Source organism: Palaemon carinicauda, chromosome 1, assembly GCF_036898095.1.
Source record: "Palaemon carinicauda isolate YSFRI2023 chromosome 1, ASM3689809v2, whole genome shotgun sequence".
Classification (NCBI taxonomy): Eukaryota; Metazoa; Arthropoda; class Malacostraca; order Decapoda; family Palaemonidae; genus Palaemon; species Palaemon carinicauda.
This window is the reverse complement of record NC_090725.1, coordinates 128396857-128413361: the sequence shown is the minus strand read 5'-3', so window position 1 is coordinate 128413361 and position 16505 is coordinate 128396857. Positions and strand designations below refer to the sequence as shown.

General features: G+C 37.9%; 1 protein-coding gene across 1 annotated transcript in view; it reads right to left on the bottom strand.

Moving 5' to 3' along the window:
• Positions 1 to 2377: 2377 nt before the first annotated feature.
• LOC137658702 (tropomyosin-like) overlaps positions 2378 to 16505 on the bottom strand; it is a 16167-nt gene continuing 2039 nt past the window's right edge. Inside the window, exon 2 of the mRNA XM_068393736.1 lies at positions 2378 to 2413. Within this exon, the coding sequence (XP_068249837.1) occupies positions 2378 to 2413 (36 nt within the window). The remainder of the gene's footprint in view (positions 2414 to 16505) is intronic.

The following is a 16505-nucleotide window of genomic DNA, read 5'->3' as shown; positions in this document are numbered from 1 at the left end:
GGTCCTCCTTGGACTAAGGACCACTCCTAAAGACGCGCTCGACGTCTCGGCAGCGGAAATGGTGTATGGCGACCCGTTGTGGTCGTCCCTGCCGAATTTTTTTCCTTCTACAACCTCCTCCGACGATCTCCAGCGCATATGTCACATCGTGGGGAAGATTTACTCCGTGCCGCCAGACTTACAAGCCCCCAGTGAAGCATCACATACCAACGGACTTTGCACTCTGCAACGCACGTCTTCCTGCGCAACGACACCAGCAAGCCACCACTAACGCTCCCCTTACACGGGCCCTTTCCTTGTGATCCGACGCAAGGTCCGAAAGCATTCCTACTAAACATTCGGGGCAAAGAAGACTGGGGTCTCCATTGATCGTCTAAAACCTGCTTATCTTCTGCCAGATGACCCGCCTACAGCTCGCCTCTCTAGATCAGGGCGCCCTATTTAACATGTACAGTATGTCATTTTTAGGGGGGGGGGGGAGCCATGTACCAACCGTGTCACACAATTGTACATAATTATTTTGTATATATTATGCTTGTATATGTGCTCTTCCCTCGCACTGAAAAAGAACCTGAATGATCATGTCTCCGGTTTTTGCTCTGTAATATTGTGTGTCTCTCGAACATGTTATGACCTGTTGCCTTGAGGTTTTGTATATAAAGGAGACTGTTCCTTAATAAACCAACTCAGTCTATTGCATCCTGCCTTTGAGTTCACAACCTTCTTTCGGCCCGTCACAGCGTCCAATTTTATTGACAGAAACTTATTTATATCGGAATAAAAATTCACAATTGAAAAGTTCTAATTAACATTAATTAATCCTATGGAATCTCATAACTGAATTGACTTTGGCAGTAATTATTACTTTTCTAAATGTACTTTGTAAATGAGCTAATGGATTTACATCAATTGGTTAAGAGAACTAATTTTGAAAAAGCTTATTTTTTTTTTTTCAATGATTTATCTGAAATATTTTCTCTTTAATGATTACAGACGTCTTATTGAGTTACTGATAAATGAAGGGTAAACAATTAGTTGACACCCTAATTTATCAATGAAAATTTTCTTAAGGTATATTTTCTCTATCTTGATTATGTTATGTATTCTAAATATTAACAGTTTTGAGCTTATTTATCTCCTTCTCTCTCTCTCTCTCTCCTCTCTCTCTCTCTCTCTCTCTCTCTCTCTCTCTCTCTCTCTCTCTCTCTCTGTAGAAATAGATAATGTACAACAATACCTCTTTTCCACAATAGGGACTCAATTTGCTGTATCACGTGGTAACGTATTTAGCAAATACGTGTTGAAGAGTATAATCCTTATTCTTTGTCTAGACTCGGAGGCATGGTGATGATTGAGCTGTGAATTCAGAAAGAAGAGAAAAACACTGATTTGAACGTGAGTGTGGTGGAGGGTACGTGTAGGTAAGTTTGATTAAGTACCTTGCAGTGATCTCGTCAATAGATGGAGTCTGATTATCACATGTTTTTCAAGTGTAGTACATATAGAAGGAAAATTCCAGTAATTATGTTGAATCGACTGTCGTGAGAGAACTGACTGATACAGGCCACAGTGAGAAAACTCTGCACAAATATTATTACTAGTTAAGCAAAAGCCCTAGTAGTTGGAAAAGCTGGAAAAAAAATAGTCCTGTGAGGAAAGGAATTAAATAAACTACGAGGGAAGTAGTAACGAACAATGAAAATAACAGACCAGTGAAATTAGTATCAACGATGTCCGAAATACCGTAAAGAAACAGGGTAGATGTAATAAGAGGGTAATTTTCAGGTTCCTTCTATGCGTTGAAACTTTCACGTCTTATACTAGATGTGTTTTTACGTTGCTATCAAGTTTATGGAAATTGAAGACCAGTTTTAACGGGAAACAGTAAGATTTAATATGAATAAAAAACCAGTTTCAACATAATCTATCTTGATTTAGAAAGTACTATATTTCTAGTGTTGTGTAATTCTTTGGATTCAAAGCTTTTGATAAGCGGGGTGTGTGATTATTATTATTATTATTATTATTAGCCAAGCTACATCCATAGTTGGAAAGCAAGATGCTATGCCCAAGGGCTCCAACAGGGAAAAATAGCCCAGTGAGGAAAGGAAATAAGGAAAAAAAATGAGAACATTAATAATAAATTATTTTAAAAACAGCAACACCGTCAAAACAGATATGTCAAATATAAACTATAAAAAGACTTATGTCAGCTTGTTCAACATAAAAACATTTGATGTTGATAAAGAATTATTTCAACCTGCTATTACTAATAGTTAAATTACTTAAGACGCCCAACGAGATCGGAAATATTACTGTACTCATAAAAGTTGTTTGTTATGTAATATTGTTAGTGGAACAACGAACATTTATTAGATTATGGTTTTAATGACTTGGGTAAGTAGAAGTATATCTGAAATTAGAAATTGTAGAGAAAAGTTTCATCTCTACAAAAATGTTTGTAACACTTAGAATATCGTTGTTGAAGAGGAAATTACATCCCTAGTTGGAAAAGCAAGATGGAATGTATGTAGTCACTGAAGATAAATTTTGACAATGATCAACTACTGGTTTAGAATGTTTTTAAATTAGTAAATAAAAGTAAACCATAAAATAGTGAAAACATGGCGTTATATTCCAGTTTATTTATTTGAATGTTTTTTATACTTTGTAGTCCTACTTACCAAAATATCAAGAAAATACCAAAGTTAAGATGGGTCAGTGATATGATTTACCTTACACATGGTAATGTCAGGATGCCAGAAAACCTTAAATCAATCAGTCAATTGCGCATGGTATATGATACTGGACACGTTCAGACCCTAAGTAATTGTCTCCCATTTTTCGTTTTCACCTGATTCGTAAAACTTACGTTCGCCATTGCTAATTCCCGTTGAAAATAGAAATCTAACTGAATAACATAATAGATATATTGATCAATCGATTTTGTAGGTAGGAAATGTAGTATAGTACAACTATCACTCATGATTATATTAACATTTGAATTATATTTAAAGCTTAAATAACAACAGTATTATCATAATTAATTAACTTATAAATTTTACATATCAATAACGCAACTGTGATAGCATTTGAACTCGCGCGCATACACACAATCGTGATCATTAAGCAAAGTCAGTTTGTTCTGGTATAAAGCCCACCTCTCTCTCTCTCCTCTCTCTCTCTCTCTCTCTCTCTCTCTCTCTCTCTCTCTCTCTCTCTCTCTCTCTCTCTCTCTCTCTCTCTTCTTTTCTACAGTTGTCCTAAAGCCGTGAAAGTTTATGGTTGTTGCTTCTCACCGGATTAGAAAGCTCAGCACGTTTCAGATTTAGACAGTACTACATTGGATCCCTCTCTTTGGTTTGATTTTAGTGTCCTTCTAGAAGAGTGCTTACCATAGCTAAAGAGTCTCTTCTAGCCTTACCGAGAAGAAAAGTAGCCACTGAACAATTACAGTGAAATAGTTAACTCCTTAAGCGAAGAATAATTGTGTGATAATCTCTGTGTTGTAAGGTGTATGAGGACAGGAGAATGATTAAAGAAAAGCCTAGACTCTTCGGTGTGTGTAGAAAAAAAAATTGAGCCGTGACCAAAGAGAGAGAGATCCAATGTAGTGCTGTCTAACCAGCCAAAGAACAATATTGCTCTCTATGGAATATCTTAACAACTTAGGATTTGCAGATGACAGTTCTGTTTAGTGAATCACTGGAGGAATTGCAAAAGATGATAGAAGATTCAAATATAGAAAGAAGAAATGTAGGACTGAAGATGAATATGAGTAAAACTAAGAATGTTCAATAATAATGCAGAGACAACAGTGCATTATGGACGAAACTCTAGAGATTGTTAATGAATACATACGTATTTAGGATAAACAGTAAGGGCTTTCCCAGGACATGAGGCCAACAATCAAAAGGATATGCATGGGATATAGAGCTTTTAACTTAGCGTTTCAGAATCTTAGATTCTTATTAAAGCCTTAGAACATAAACTAGTCACAACCCGAAGAGCTCTGGAAATAATAACGATGGTAATAACTCTAAAAGACAAAAAGAGCAATATGGTTACGAGAGCAAACTAAAGTAGAGGATATTCTAACCGTGTAAGAAAAGGAAAGGTATATGGGAAATACATATAATGAGAATGGTATATAATAGATGGACATTAGGAATGGGTCCCTATAGATTGTAAAAGAAGCAGGGGAAGGAAGAGGAGACGGTGGATTGACGAGCTAAGAAAATTTGCTTGTATAGACTGGCATAGAAAGACCATAAACAGACTCAATTGGAAGACATGCATGGGGCCTTTGTTCTGCAGTGGACTAGTAAAAGCGGATGATTATATGTATATATATATATATATATATATATATATATATATATATATATATATATATATATATATATATATATATATATATATATATATATATATATATATATATATATTATATATATATATATATATATATATGTGTGTGTATCATATATACTGTGTATATATATGTGTGTGTATCATATATATATATATATATATATATATATATATATATATATATATATATATATATATATATATATATATATATAATATTTGTCATATGTTTGTGTTTGCTGATTATTTTTTGTTCTTTATATTCGCTTTTTTATATGATTTTTTATATGACATTTGTATCGTATTTACTTCTGATGTTGATTGTCTCTCTGCTATATAATAGGCCTACAGCGTGTTTATAGGCGATTGATCCTGAATCTAGAAAACTGTGAATATAAAAACATTCAAAAAAAGCTTTCTGCAACTGATGATCTACTTGATAAGAATGTATCTGACTTTTCTCTTTATTTTCTATGCCATTATTTTTAGTTTGCCTTTTATGTGTGATACATTCCCAAATAAAAGTCTCTCTCTCTCTCTCTCTCTCTCTCTCTCTCTCTCTCTCTCTCTCTCTCTCTCTCTCTCTCTCTCTCTCTCTCTCTCTCTCTCTCTCCCCGTTATAGACGGGATAGTATTCAAGAGATACAAAATAAAATAAAATAAGGACAGAACTTAATGAGGGAATAATTATCAACAAAACATATAGTTCATAACATATAGCAAAGGCAAAGAAGAAACAACAGTCTAGAAATGTAACTATCACCATAAACGGGTTCTCCCTCCTGGCGGAGACAGTGGAAGACTAGACTGTGCTATTCGGAGACTCTAAAAGACTCCATAGTCAAAGACCAAGGAGAGCACTTCGGGGTCAAAAAGAGAAGAAATGTCAGGTCCTATCCAGCCAACGCGCAGGAGATAGAACTTAGTTAAACTACAATGGAGAACATCATGACCACTATTATTGTTCAGGCAACCGGAAACGATATGTTCTTTAGAAAGGACACCACTGACTAAACAGAACCCTTTGTTTAACAGCTAGAAAAAAAAGATTGTCTAAAGGACTAGGAAAAAGGCAAATAATGTAATTGTTATAGGTATTCTCCTGAGACTGAATATCAGCTATTTGACCCTCAGTGAGGCCATGGGGATAAAGGAAAGGCTAAAGTCCACCATATACCAGCAATATAGTTTCATTTATAAATCCTTGGGACACTTTTTATGGCAAGAGAAAGTTGTGAAAAAAAGAGACGGAATATACTTTAGTGAAGGCAAGATAGTATATGGAAACCAACTTAATCTCAATCTGCAGAATTACTTAAGGAACACAGTACATAAAGGGCAAACTCGACCCTTAGAAAATCCTCCAACAATAAACATGAAACGTGGCAGACAATTTAGATATTTGAAATAGAAGTAAAACTAAAACTCCAGTAGGTCGAGAAAACTAATAATGTTACAGACGATAGCAAATTCCTTCAGAGTGGTACAATTCAATGCTCAGTCAGAAACAAAACGGAAACCTTCAGTGAGATGCTACACGTCATAGGTATTACTGAGACCTGGATTCAAGAAAAAAATAAAGGATTTTATCGGAGAATACAAAATCCAAGGATATAAGTTTTTCAAGAAGGATCTCTTTACTGAAAAATAAAAAGGTTGTGTGGTGATGCTGTATGTTAGAAATACCTAACCCCAATATAAATTAAATTAGAAACCGGATATGAAGGGAAAGGTGCAAATATTAATATCATGTGAAAAAAACGTCCATAATAGCAATATGCAGACGACCACAACTTGGACAAGAAGTGAACAATAAGCTAGATGCCCTAATGGGAGACGTCAATGCAGCGGTAAACTGGGACACTATGAATTGTACATCATATACAGAGGGACATAGGCTACTAGAATTTGTCAACAATGAATTCCTCCATCAGTAGGTTGATAAACCAACCAGGGGAAACAACATACAGGATATTTTACTAACAACAAGAAATTTAGTATCCAACGTATGAGAGCAAGGTCATGGCAAAAACTAACTTAGAGATTTAAGGGTTTCTCATAAGTCTAAAGTTTTTTCTTTATATCAATTAAGGAGGAGGAAATATAATAGCAAGTCTATGATTGTATACCATTATTAGTAAGTAAACTTGGAATGTGTTATCTGAATCTAAGGATGCAAACTGATTAATCCAACTGTTTATGAGAAATAGATCCGTCTACCATAAAGACGTTTTCTTTGACAAATATAATTAAGTATTGTTTAGTTTAATGGACTAAAGTAAACAGTTCTATCGAAGTCTATTGTTGCGTTCGTGAACCGATGTTGGGGAATGAAAAACTATTTGTTCATACATTTTATATTTATGTACATAGTGGAGAATGAATTAACCTGACAAAGACTTTTTTTTTGTCATCTTTATTTTTATATATACTCTAAATACTGAATCAACATATTGATTAAGTCTTTTTAAAAGTTGTACTGGACCAACCAGACAACAACTTTTAAAAAACGTGAAGGTTATTCTCAATGAACGAAGGCCAATGTGGTGGAGGCCTCTGATTGGCTGAAGCAAATTTTCCGACAGTATAGTGAAAATTCAGTCAAAAGACGGACTCTGTTCAACAAGGTTGCTCTTTCGAAAAGTGCATGTGACTCGGGGACTAATTCAGGTAAAAAAAAATAGAAAAATTCTGTTGAGGTATTATTGTGAAGAATTTTCTTCACTCTTCTTCTTTTAATCGTATTTTTAGCTCTCTTCTACTAATACTATAGCTACCCCATAAACATTCTCTCCTACATCTAGTTTTCTTTAACGAAACATAGGGAGGACTAACCTAAACTTGTTGACAGTGGCGCACGCCATGCTCGTGACGTCACAGCGTAGATACGCACGTTAGAGGGCCTTAGTTGTAACCCCGGCGTATGTTGGTTCTTTCCTTAAGCTACGTGGGTCGAGATTAAATTCTTAAACTGAATTTTTATATCAATTTCAATACTGCTGAATTAATGCATCTTATATTTCTCAATACCAATTAAGGTTTGTTAATTTTAAGATGTATGCCTATCGCACCAGTCCATTGCTAATTAATCATTTTAAATATTAATTTTTAGCAAGCCAGAATAGGTAGGATTATTGTATATATAAACTCCCTTAGAGCAGCAAGATTTCTCTAAGTATTTAGTACAAAATCCTGCCTCCTCTGCACTCCTTGCAACAAAATATTGCCCTGTCTGAAGTCCCGATATGGCACCCTCAATGGATTACCGTGCGCATCATGACCGTCATTTGTTTGGCAAGGTGAAGCCAGGTGATCTCCTCGACCTCTGTGTCGAGCCCATTCTACGACAAGCTGCCCTAGCCTGCTGACCTGCCTGGTCATTGAACCCGAGCACTTCTGGCTCACCCCCCCCCCACACTCTCTCTCCCAAAACTCGACTCACAAAAGGTTGCTGCCGGTCGGAGAGATTGAGAAGAAGAGGACCCTGATGTACCTAGTTACAGCTACAGTGAGAATTCTTGGGGTGAGCCAGGCAAGAGATTAGTGCAACAATCAGGTCAACAGCTATCACGGGCATAGGGCTAAACTTCAAAGGAGTGCAGGTACTACAACAATGGCCATTTAGTTTTCCCCCATTTTTATTAGCTTAGACTAATTTTAATTTTATAGGGAACCTGGCTAATTACACTATTCGGACTGTGTGCGGTGGGATTGTGTGTAAATATTTTTCCGTTATCATTTCTGGTTTGAGACTAGCATAGTCTCTGGGTCACGTGGGCCACGTGCCAGACCCTATTTTGATTTTGATTGTTGCAGACCACGTGTCTAACCCATCATTTTCATTATTTGAATTGCATTTTTATGATTCCATTTTGTTAAGATGTCCGTTTTGTTTCAATGTAAATTTGTGAATAAATCAATATTAGGTTAATCAAACCTCCTTAGTATTTTTGCTCCCTCATTTATTTTAATGTGTGAAATGAATAGTTGATTACGGGACAAAATACCCAATATTTAAAGAGTAAGTCTATAGGTGGTAACAGCGAGGTACTTTGCATTAATATATTTGCTTCGAAGGTAAAGATCCTTATCTTTAAACTTTTAAACTACTTTACATCACTGCTCCCATTTTGGATTTTGTCTACCTTACATTAACGTAAAATAACTGTCCAGCATTTCATTGGGGTAGCTGGGACGGAGCCGGAACAGAGCCTGAGAATGAGATGACTATAGACCTGACAAAGCTAGAGTAGGCCATAAAATTACATATATATTCTACGTGTGGAGTACTCCGGCCTCTGGACAGTAAATTCCCCCTTTTGTATTTGAGTGATGGTTAGTGAATTGTGACAGTAAAGTATTAGCAGGGTGTTTGTGCCCCGAGAGTAAGTGCTCCTATCCTCCCCTGTTGAACTTTGTGTAACTGTTATAAGGAGACTTTCCCGGACTAAGTTCCCACTCAGAACGTAACCATTAAAAAATTCTCCACACGAGTGGTCCTTCGAACCGGATCTTTTACCTTTGACTTGTGAAGCATTAACGTAATTAATCAGCTTGATTAAGCATATAGTAACTCGCTATATCACTTACCCACACGCACACAGCCAGTTTGTCGAATGTGTAATGCCCAGACTTTAATTGGGAAGAGAAATTTGTAATCAACATGATCTTTTTGTATCGACCACGTGTTTAAGGAAAGAACTACGTAACCAGGTTAATTTGTTGCTTGAATGTTCTCTACAGAAAGACTAGAATTTGTCGTAGGAACTTCACTTTATCTCGGATCCGTTCACCCACGTGTGGCGGAATCCACTTATACCAGAAAGTTCTAAGCTACTTGAACTAAGGTTTTTTGTTGTTCAGACGCCCGTGTTTACTGCTCAGCTAGAGCGCCGGTGTACTCGTCCTGTCAACTAATTTGGCTAGCTAAGCATCTAATTTGTAACATTTTGTACCTTGGTCTACCTTCCTTTGTGTCGTTTACCTTCCCTAACTCTAACCAACCTTAACTTTTCTAACTAACGTTCCCGTATACCTAGCACGTGTCCTTGTCCTAAAGAGCGAATTGGCGTAACATAATAGAAACTTAACCCCAAGTCCGTTTCATTCCACGTGTTTGTTCCGAGATGGCGGATCTTCTTTACAACCCAAACTAAGGGTACATAATTGTTTGCTACCGTAAGTAAATAACTTCGTGTAGTTCATTTAATTTCCTTTAGCGAGGAAATATTGTTTTTGTCCTTTAGCGTGGATATTTTTGTTTTACCTCCGCGTGAGGGAAATTTTATATTTGTTTAGCCTCCACGAGAGTGCTCTTTAAAGTCGCTGCCTTGTGCGCCAATCTACATTTTGAGTAGTTCAGTGGTCGCCTTAGTGCGTCCGTAATTGTGAAATCGTCACAACAGTGTCAGCCTGGACCTGTTATTTTAACATTTAACTTGAATCTTTGCATTCATGTGCTTTCTAATATGTTCTACTTCAAAGTAAATTAATTAGTCAGTATCGCCACGTGCGTATATAATTCATTTTAGTAAAGTGTTTAACGTCACGTGACCTGGGCATCGTCTGCTTTGTTAGGCCCCAGTCAATTTGAATTTTAAAGTAGTTTTGTTATTTACCTTTGTGTTGTCATTCAACCATTTTTTCTCATCATGAGTAAATTTAAATGTTCAATTACCATGCTATTAAATTTGTAACGTTTCATTATCACGTTCTTTTGAAATTCAGTTACCCTTATTTGCTTTTACGAATCCGTTCATCAAAACGTGGTCATTCCAAGATGGCGGACTTCATGTTTAACGTAAACAACCCTATCCCGCCTAAGGCGGAAACGCTTAGCCCCGAGGAGATTAACGCTAGGCTTAAGGAACAGGAGTTGACATTTACCTTTGTTTGTGAGGACGCAGACCTAGCACTTCATGCTCTCGCTTCAGTCGATTTTCCCAACATGGGTCCTGAAGCCGTGAGTCATTTTAAAAGTGAAATTAGTAAAGTAAGAGACGAACTTTGCGATTACAAGAATTTTTGGAGACGTCATTACGACCATCCTATTGTCAAATTAAATTATCCCGTACTTGCTGCCTGTTCGAGTAAAGTTGAGATTGCTTTTAATAGCCTCATGGCTCATCCCAATTTAATAATTAAACCTAATCAGTCTTGTTCTTCAACGAGGACGACACCTTCAGTGACACGTCCCGTTGAAATTGTCATTAATGATCCCTTAGTTGATCCTTTTAATGTCTTGGCAGTCAAGCACAATGTTCATAATTTTGTCTCAATTCCCCAACAAGTAAAATCATCACATTTCAATACTATGTTGCCAACACGGCATACGATTAGTGAATTTGTGTCAGTCCCACGTGCTCCGTCCTCATCTCCACACCTTAAGCCGCCAGCGTTTGATCACCCTCAACCCCCTTTGTCTTTGCCGCCGGTGACAGTCCGTCCCGGAGAAAAACTCATTCACAATCTTAAACTGGACCCCCCAAGTGGTAGCACGAATACCACCCAACCCAACCGTGTGCGTGATGGCCAGCAGAGGCCTGTACCGGTAGTAGATTCATTCATTAAAACCGTACCATTCCATGGACCAGTGCTCACGTTGCCTGACTGTCCAGTTCTTAAGCCCGTAACATCCGCTCCAACCCGTGTTGACGCTAAAACATCCCCGTTAAAATCTGAAACCCGCTCTCAGAACGAGCCGCGTGATCGCAAGTTTAAGACCTTAGCAGTCAGAAATGAACCTTGTGCACTGACGGCGGATTTAGCGAAGGTCACACATGTAGACCTAGCACCGGAGATTAGAGCCTGTCTACGATTCACCTTGCTTAAGGATAACGGTACATTGAACGCCATTCATTATTTTCATTCACTTTTATATGGCGCAACTGTAAGCATTTATTATTTTTGCCAAGTCATTCAGCAGCATTTTTTCAGCCAATCCCTTGCTTTAACTTCAAAGCGTGAATTTAATTTTTGCCTTGACAACTTGTCATGTTGCTATAATCCCCCTGACATCCTTCAGCTCGTGCTGAATATGAGCTTTGTTTTTAATGTTCACCTTGCAAACATTTCCCTTGAAGATGACATCCAAGACCTTAGCTGTCAGAAATACGATGTCCCCATGGACCTAGTTCGTCTCACTTTGTCATTCAAACTAGAGTCAGATGATTTTTCAAATTTTAACGCTGAGAATAAGATAACTTTTCTCCTTTTGTCAGGCGACAAATACAAAGTTTTCAGTACGCCAGTAATTTTATTTGTAGAAATATTTTATGTAAAACGTTGGGTGTCAGACCGGGATTGGGATTCACCCCCATAATTTTAAATTAATCATTGGCTGGACTTGTTGCCGACCTCGACTGTTATTGGCTTACGTTTTGTTTGCTCTATCCGTACCCCTAGGGTGGGAAGAATTGAGTACTTTTAATCGTTCTGTTATTATTGCATCGTACGTTTAAAGTTAACACTGATCATTTACTTATCTTAACGCTTCCGTGAAGCATTGCCTGCGTGGTTCAATATTCCCCAAATTCACGTGAAAGCATAACTTTTGATTCGATTGATTTCAATTAACGTCAACAGCGATTTGTTAACTTAAAACGGACGTTGATGTGAGAACAACTTCACTCATCATTCAGCCAGTAACCTTATCTCACCCATACTAACAAGTAGTTGAATCACATTTGCCGGAACTAACCCCTCTCCCTTTTTTCTCCCCTTTATCCCCAGGGTGTGAAGAATTTTCTTCACTCTTCTTCTTTTAATCGTATTTTTAGCTCTCTTCTACTAATACTATAGCTACCCCATAAACATTCTCTCCTACATCTAGTTTTCTTTAACGAAACATAGGGAGGACTAACCTAAACTTGTTGACAGTGGTGCACGCCATGCTCGTGACGTCACAGCGTAGATACGCACGTTAGAGGGCCTTAGTTGTAACCCCGGCGTATGTTGGTTCTTTCCTTAAGCTACGTGGGTCGAGATTAAATTCTTAAACTGAATTTTTATATCAATTTCAATACTGCTGAATTAATGCATCTTATATTTCTCAATACCAATTAAGGTTTGTTAATTTTAAGATGTATGCCTATCGCACCAGTCCATTGCTAATTAATCATTTTAAATATTAATTTTTAGCAAGCCAGAATAGGTAGGATTATTGTATATATAAACTCCCTTAGAGCAGCAAGATTTCTCTAAGTATTTAGTACAAAATCCTGCCTCCTCTGCACTCCTTGCAACAAAATATTGCCCTGTCTGAAGTCCCGATATGGCACCCTCAATGGATTACCGTGCGCATCATGACCGTCATTTGTTTGGCAAGGTGAAGCCAGGTGATCTCCTCGACCTCTGTGTCGAGCCCATTCTACGACAAGCTGCCCTAGCCTGCTGACCTGCCTGGTCATTGAACCCGAGCACTTCTGGCTCACCCCCCCCCCCACTCTCTCTCCCAAAACTCGACTCACAAAAGGTTGCTGCCGGTCGGAGAGATTGAGAAGAAGAGGACCCTGATGTACCTAGTTACAGCTACAGTGAGAATTCTTGGGGTGAGCCAGGCAAGAGATTAGTGCAACAATCAGGTCAACAGCTATCACGGGCATAGGACTAAACTTCAAAGGAGTGCAGGTACTACAACAATGGCCATTTAGTTTTCCCCCATTTTTATTAGCTTAGAATAATTTTAATTTTATAGGGAACCTGGCTAATTACACTATTCGGACTGTGTGCGGTGGGATTGTGTGTAAATATTTTTCCGTTATCATTTCTGGTTTGAGACTAGCATAGTCTCTGGGTCACGTGGGCCATGTGCCAGACCCTATTTTGATTTTGATTGTTGCAGACCACGTGTCTAACCCATCATTTTCATTATTTGAATTGCATTTTTATGATTCCATTTTGTTAAGATGTCCGTTTTGTTTCAATGTAAATTTGTGAATAAATCAATATTAGGTTAATCAAACCTCCTTAGTATTTTTGCTCCCTCATTTATTTTAATGTGTGAAATGAATAGTTGATTACGGGACAAAATACCCAATATTTAAAGAGTAAGTCTATAGGTGGTAACAGCGAGGTACTTTGCATTAATATATTTGCTTCGAAGGTAAAGATCCTTATCTTTAAACTTTTAAACTACTTTACATCACTGCTCCCATTTTGGATTTTGTCTACCTTACATTAACGTAAAATAACTGTCCAGCATTTCATTGGGGTAGCTGGGACGGAGCCGGAACAGAGCCTGAGAATGAGATGACTATAGACCTGACAAAGCTAGAGTAGGCCATAAAATTACATATATATTCTACGTGTGGAGTACTCCGGCCTCTGGACAGTAAATTCCCCCTTTTGTGTTTGAGTGATGGTTAGTGAATTGTGACAGTAAAGTATTAGCAGGGTGTTTGTGCCCCGAGAGTAAGTGCTCCTATCCTCCCCTGTTGAACTTTGTGTAACTGTTATAAGGAGACTTTCCCGGACTAAGTTCCCACTCAGAACGTAACCATTAAAAAATTCTCCACAATTATCTTTCAATGTTTCATAAACCCGATGTTCGAATAACCGTTGTTAGTCTTATAAAGGTGTTATGGCAGTGAAAAATTATAGAAGTTGATTACGAGAAGTGATGTCCTTGAAACTATAATTGGTCATTAACTACTCTTCGGTGCATAATCGATTTATCGTCTGTCAATAAACTGAAGCTTTTGTAAGTTGCTTTCAGTTCCAAATACGTTGAAATTAGTTAAAAGGAACCACATAATCACTTTTTAGTCATAGTGATTATGTTAATTACTGTACTTTCGAAATTCTTGGTGGTTGTTAAGCAAGCAATTGGCCTTTTATTACCAATCTTACCTTAGATTTATAAATAAATTCATTCTGATGACGCTATCATAGAAAATCTACTTAGTTTAAATTCGTCTCTTGTATTCTAATCAGAAAAAAAAACTTTATTTTTCACTTTATAAACGTCATTATCGAATAAAGTGACTGAGAAAAGTGGTGGTTGATATATGATACGTTCATTAATTTCTAGAAAACTGGAATTACCTATCAGAAATTGATGAGTGCTGGGTAATTTATTTTTTTCTGTAGCCTATGAATAATTTTTGAGTGGTAATACCTTAACGTGGTGAAAGGGTTTGTGTATTGCCAAGATCAACTAAGCTGCACTATATTCAGGGACACCTATACTAAATTGGTTTGCTGTGAGTGATCAGACAAAATGTTTCCCACCATCCCCAATCCACACTGGCCAGCGTAGTAATGGAAACTGGCCAACGCCCAGATATTAATAAAGTCATGTACGAGGCCTTTGTTCTACAGTGGACTAGAAACGGCTACATTTGTTGTTTCTGACTAATGGGGATGGGGTATAATAACATGCATATCGATCGATTGAATTGTAAAAACTGTTTCATTGTCCAAGCCCATTGTTTATGATATGTATAAGATACTTTAATTTAACCCAAATACACGAACCATATATTTTCTACTCATTATCTTGTTTTACTCAGTTTTTGACCATGAATATTGGGGCAAACCATCCGTTCATGAGTTTTCCTACCTCATGAAAACAATTATGGGGAACCGTGTGAAACCGGGGTTTTTGGTGGGGGAAAACTAAAATATAGGGATATGCATCATTAAAAATAGTAAAAAAGGAATAATAAACAGAAGATAACCTGTTGGAAAGATACATAGTTCATGTATTTGGCTGGAATTTAAAGTATATATCAGGCATAAACTTAAAGAAAAAAAAAAACTAGAATTTTTCGAATGAACAAAGGCCAGTGTGGTGGAAGCCATAGATTGGCTGTAGCAGACTCTCCAACTTTATCGTGAAAATTCAAAGTACGAACTTTCTTAAACAAGGTTGTGCTTTGAAAAATGGAAGTGAAACGGGGACCATTTCAGGTAATTAAGAGTTTTGTTTAGGATTTTTCTTTTTCAACGTTTCATAAAGTAGTTTGTTAAGTCTTATAAAGGTGTTATAGCAGTAAAAAAAGATACAAGTAGATTTCTAGCAGTGATGTCTCTGATTAACTGTAATGAGCCCTTAATTATTTTTAGGTGCATAATTAAGTTATCGTATGCCAATAAACTGAAGCTTGCTGCTGCTACTGCTTCTCTTGCTTGCGGCTGCTGCTGCTGCTACTGCTTCTCTTGCTTGCGGCTGCTGCTGCTGCTACTGCTTCTCTTGCTTGCGGCTGCTGCTGCTGCTGCTTACTGCTGCTTCTGCAGATTGCTGCTGCTGCTGCATTTGCTAGCTGCAGCTGCTGCTACCTTTGGTAGCTGCTGCTGCTGCTGCTTACTGCTGCTTCTGCAGACTGCTGCTGCTGCTGCTTTTGCTAGCTGCAGCTACTGCTACCTTTGGTAGCTGCAGCTACTGCTACCTTTGGTAGCTGCTGCTGCTTTTGCTAGCTTCTGCTGCTGCGATAGCCTGCTGCAGCCACTCGCCACTGCAACTGTTGCTGCTGAAAACTGCTGCTGCTTGCACATGCTGCTTGCTGTTTCTCCTAGCTGCTTCTGACAACGGCTTCTGCATACTGCTGCTAACTTCAGCTGCGACTACTGCTAACTACTGCTAACTGTTGCTTTTCCATTGCTGCTGGTTCTGCTACTGCCTCTAACTTTTGCTAGCTGTTACTATCTTCTGCTCCTGCTATTTGATGCTCCACAGCTGCGAGTTCCTAAAAATTTGGACTGATGCTGCCCACCTAACCATGAATGCCTACCTCCAAAAGATGCAGCTTCTCTTCCCAGCGAAAGATGTCTTGGTTCACCTTATAACAACTTGTGTGCATACTAGAAGAATCCCAGCTTCATCCCTCTGCAGAGCCAGTCTTCTAGATTATTCCCCCAGAACCACCCGAAGGTTGGTATCCAAAGGAATAGATTTAGATATCTGACCGTTTGTACACTTGACAAAGGTCCTGTACACCCCATCAAGGTACATAGCATACTAGAATCACCCAGATTCCTTCCCTCTGCAGATCCTGTTGTCCTCCAGGTTATTCCAAGCATCGTTCAAACTGGATAGTTAAGCCTTGCATCCTTTAAGCTGGGGGCAGTCCATCCAAGCGTCCTTCAAGCCAAATAGTTTTAGGTGTCCTTTTCAGTGAAACTGATGTCCT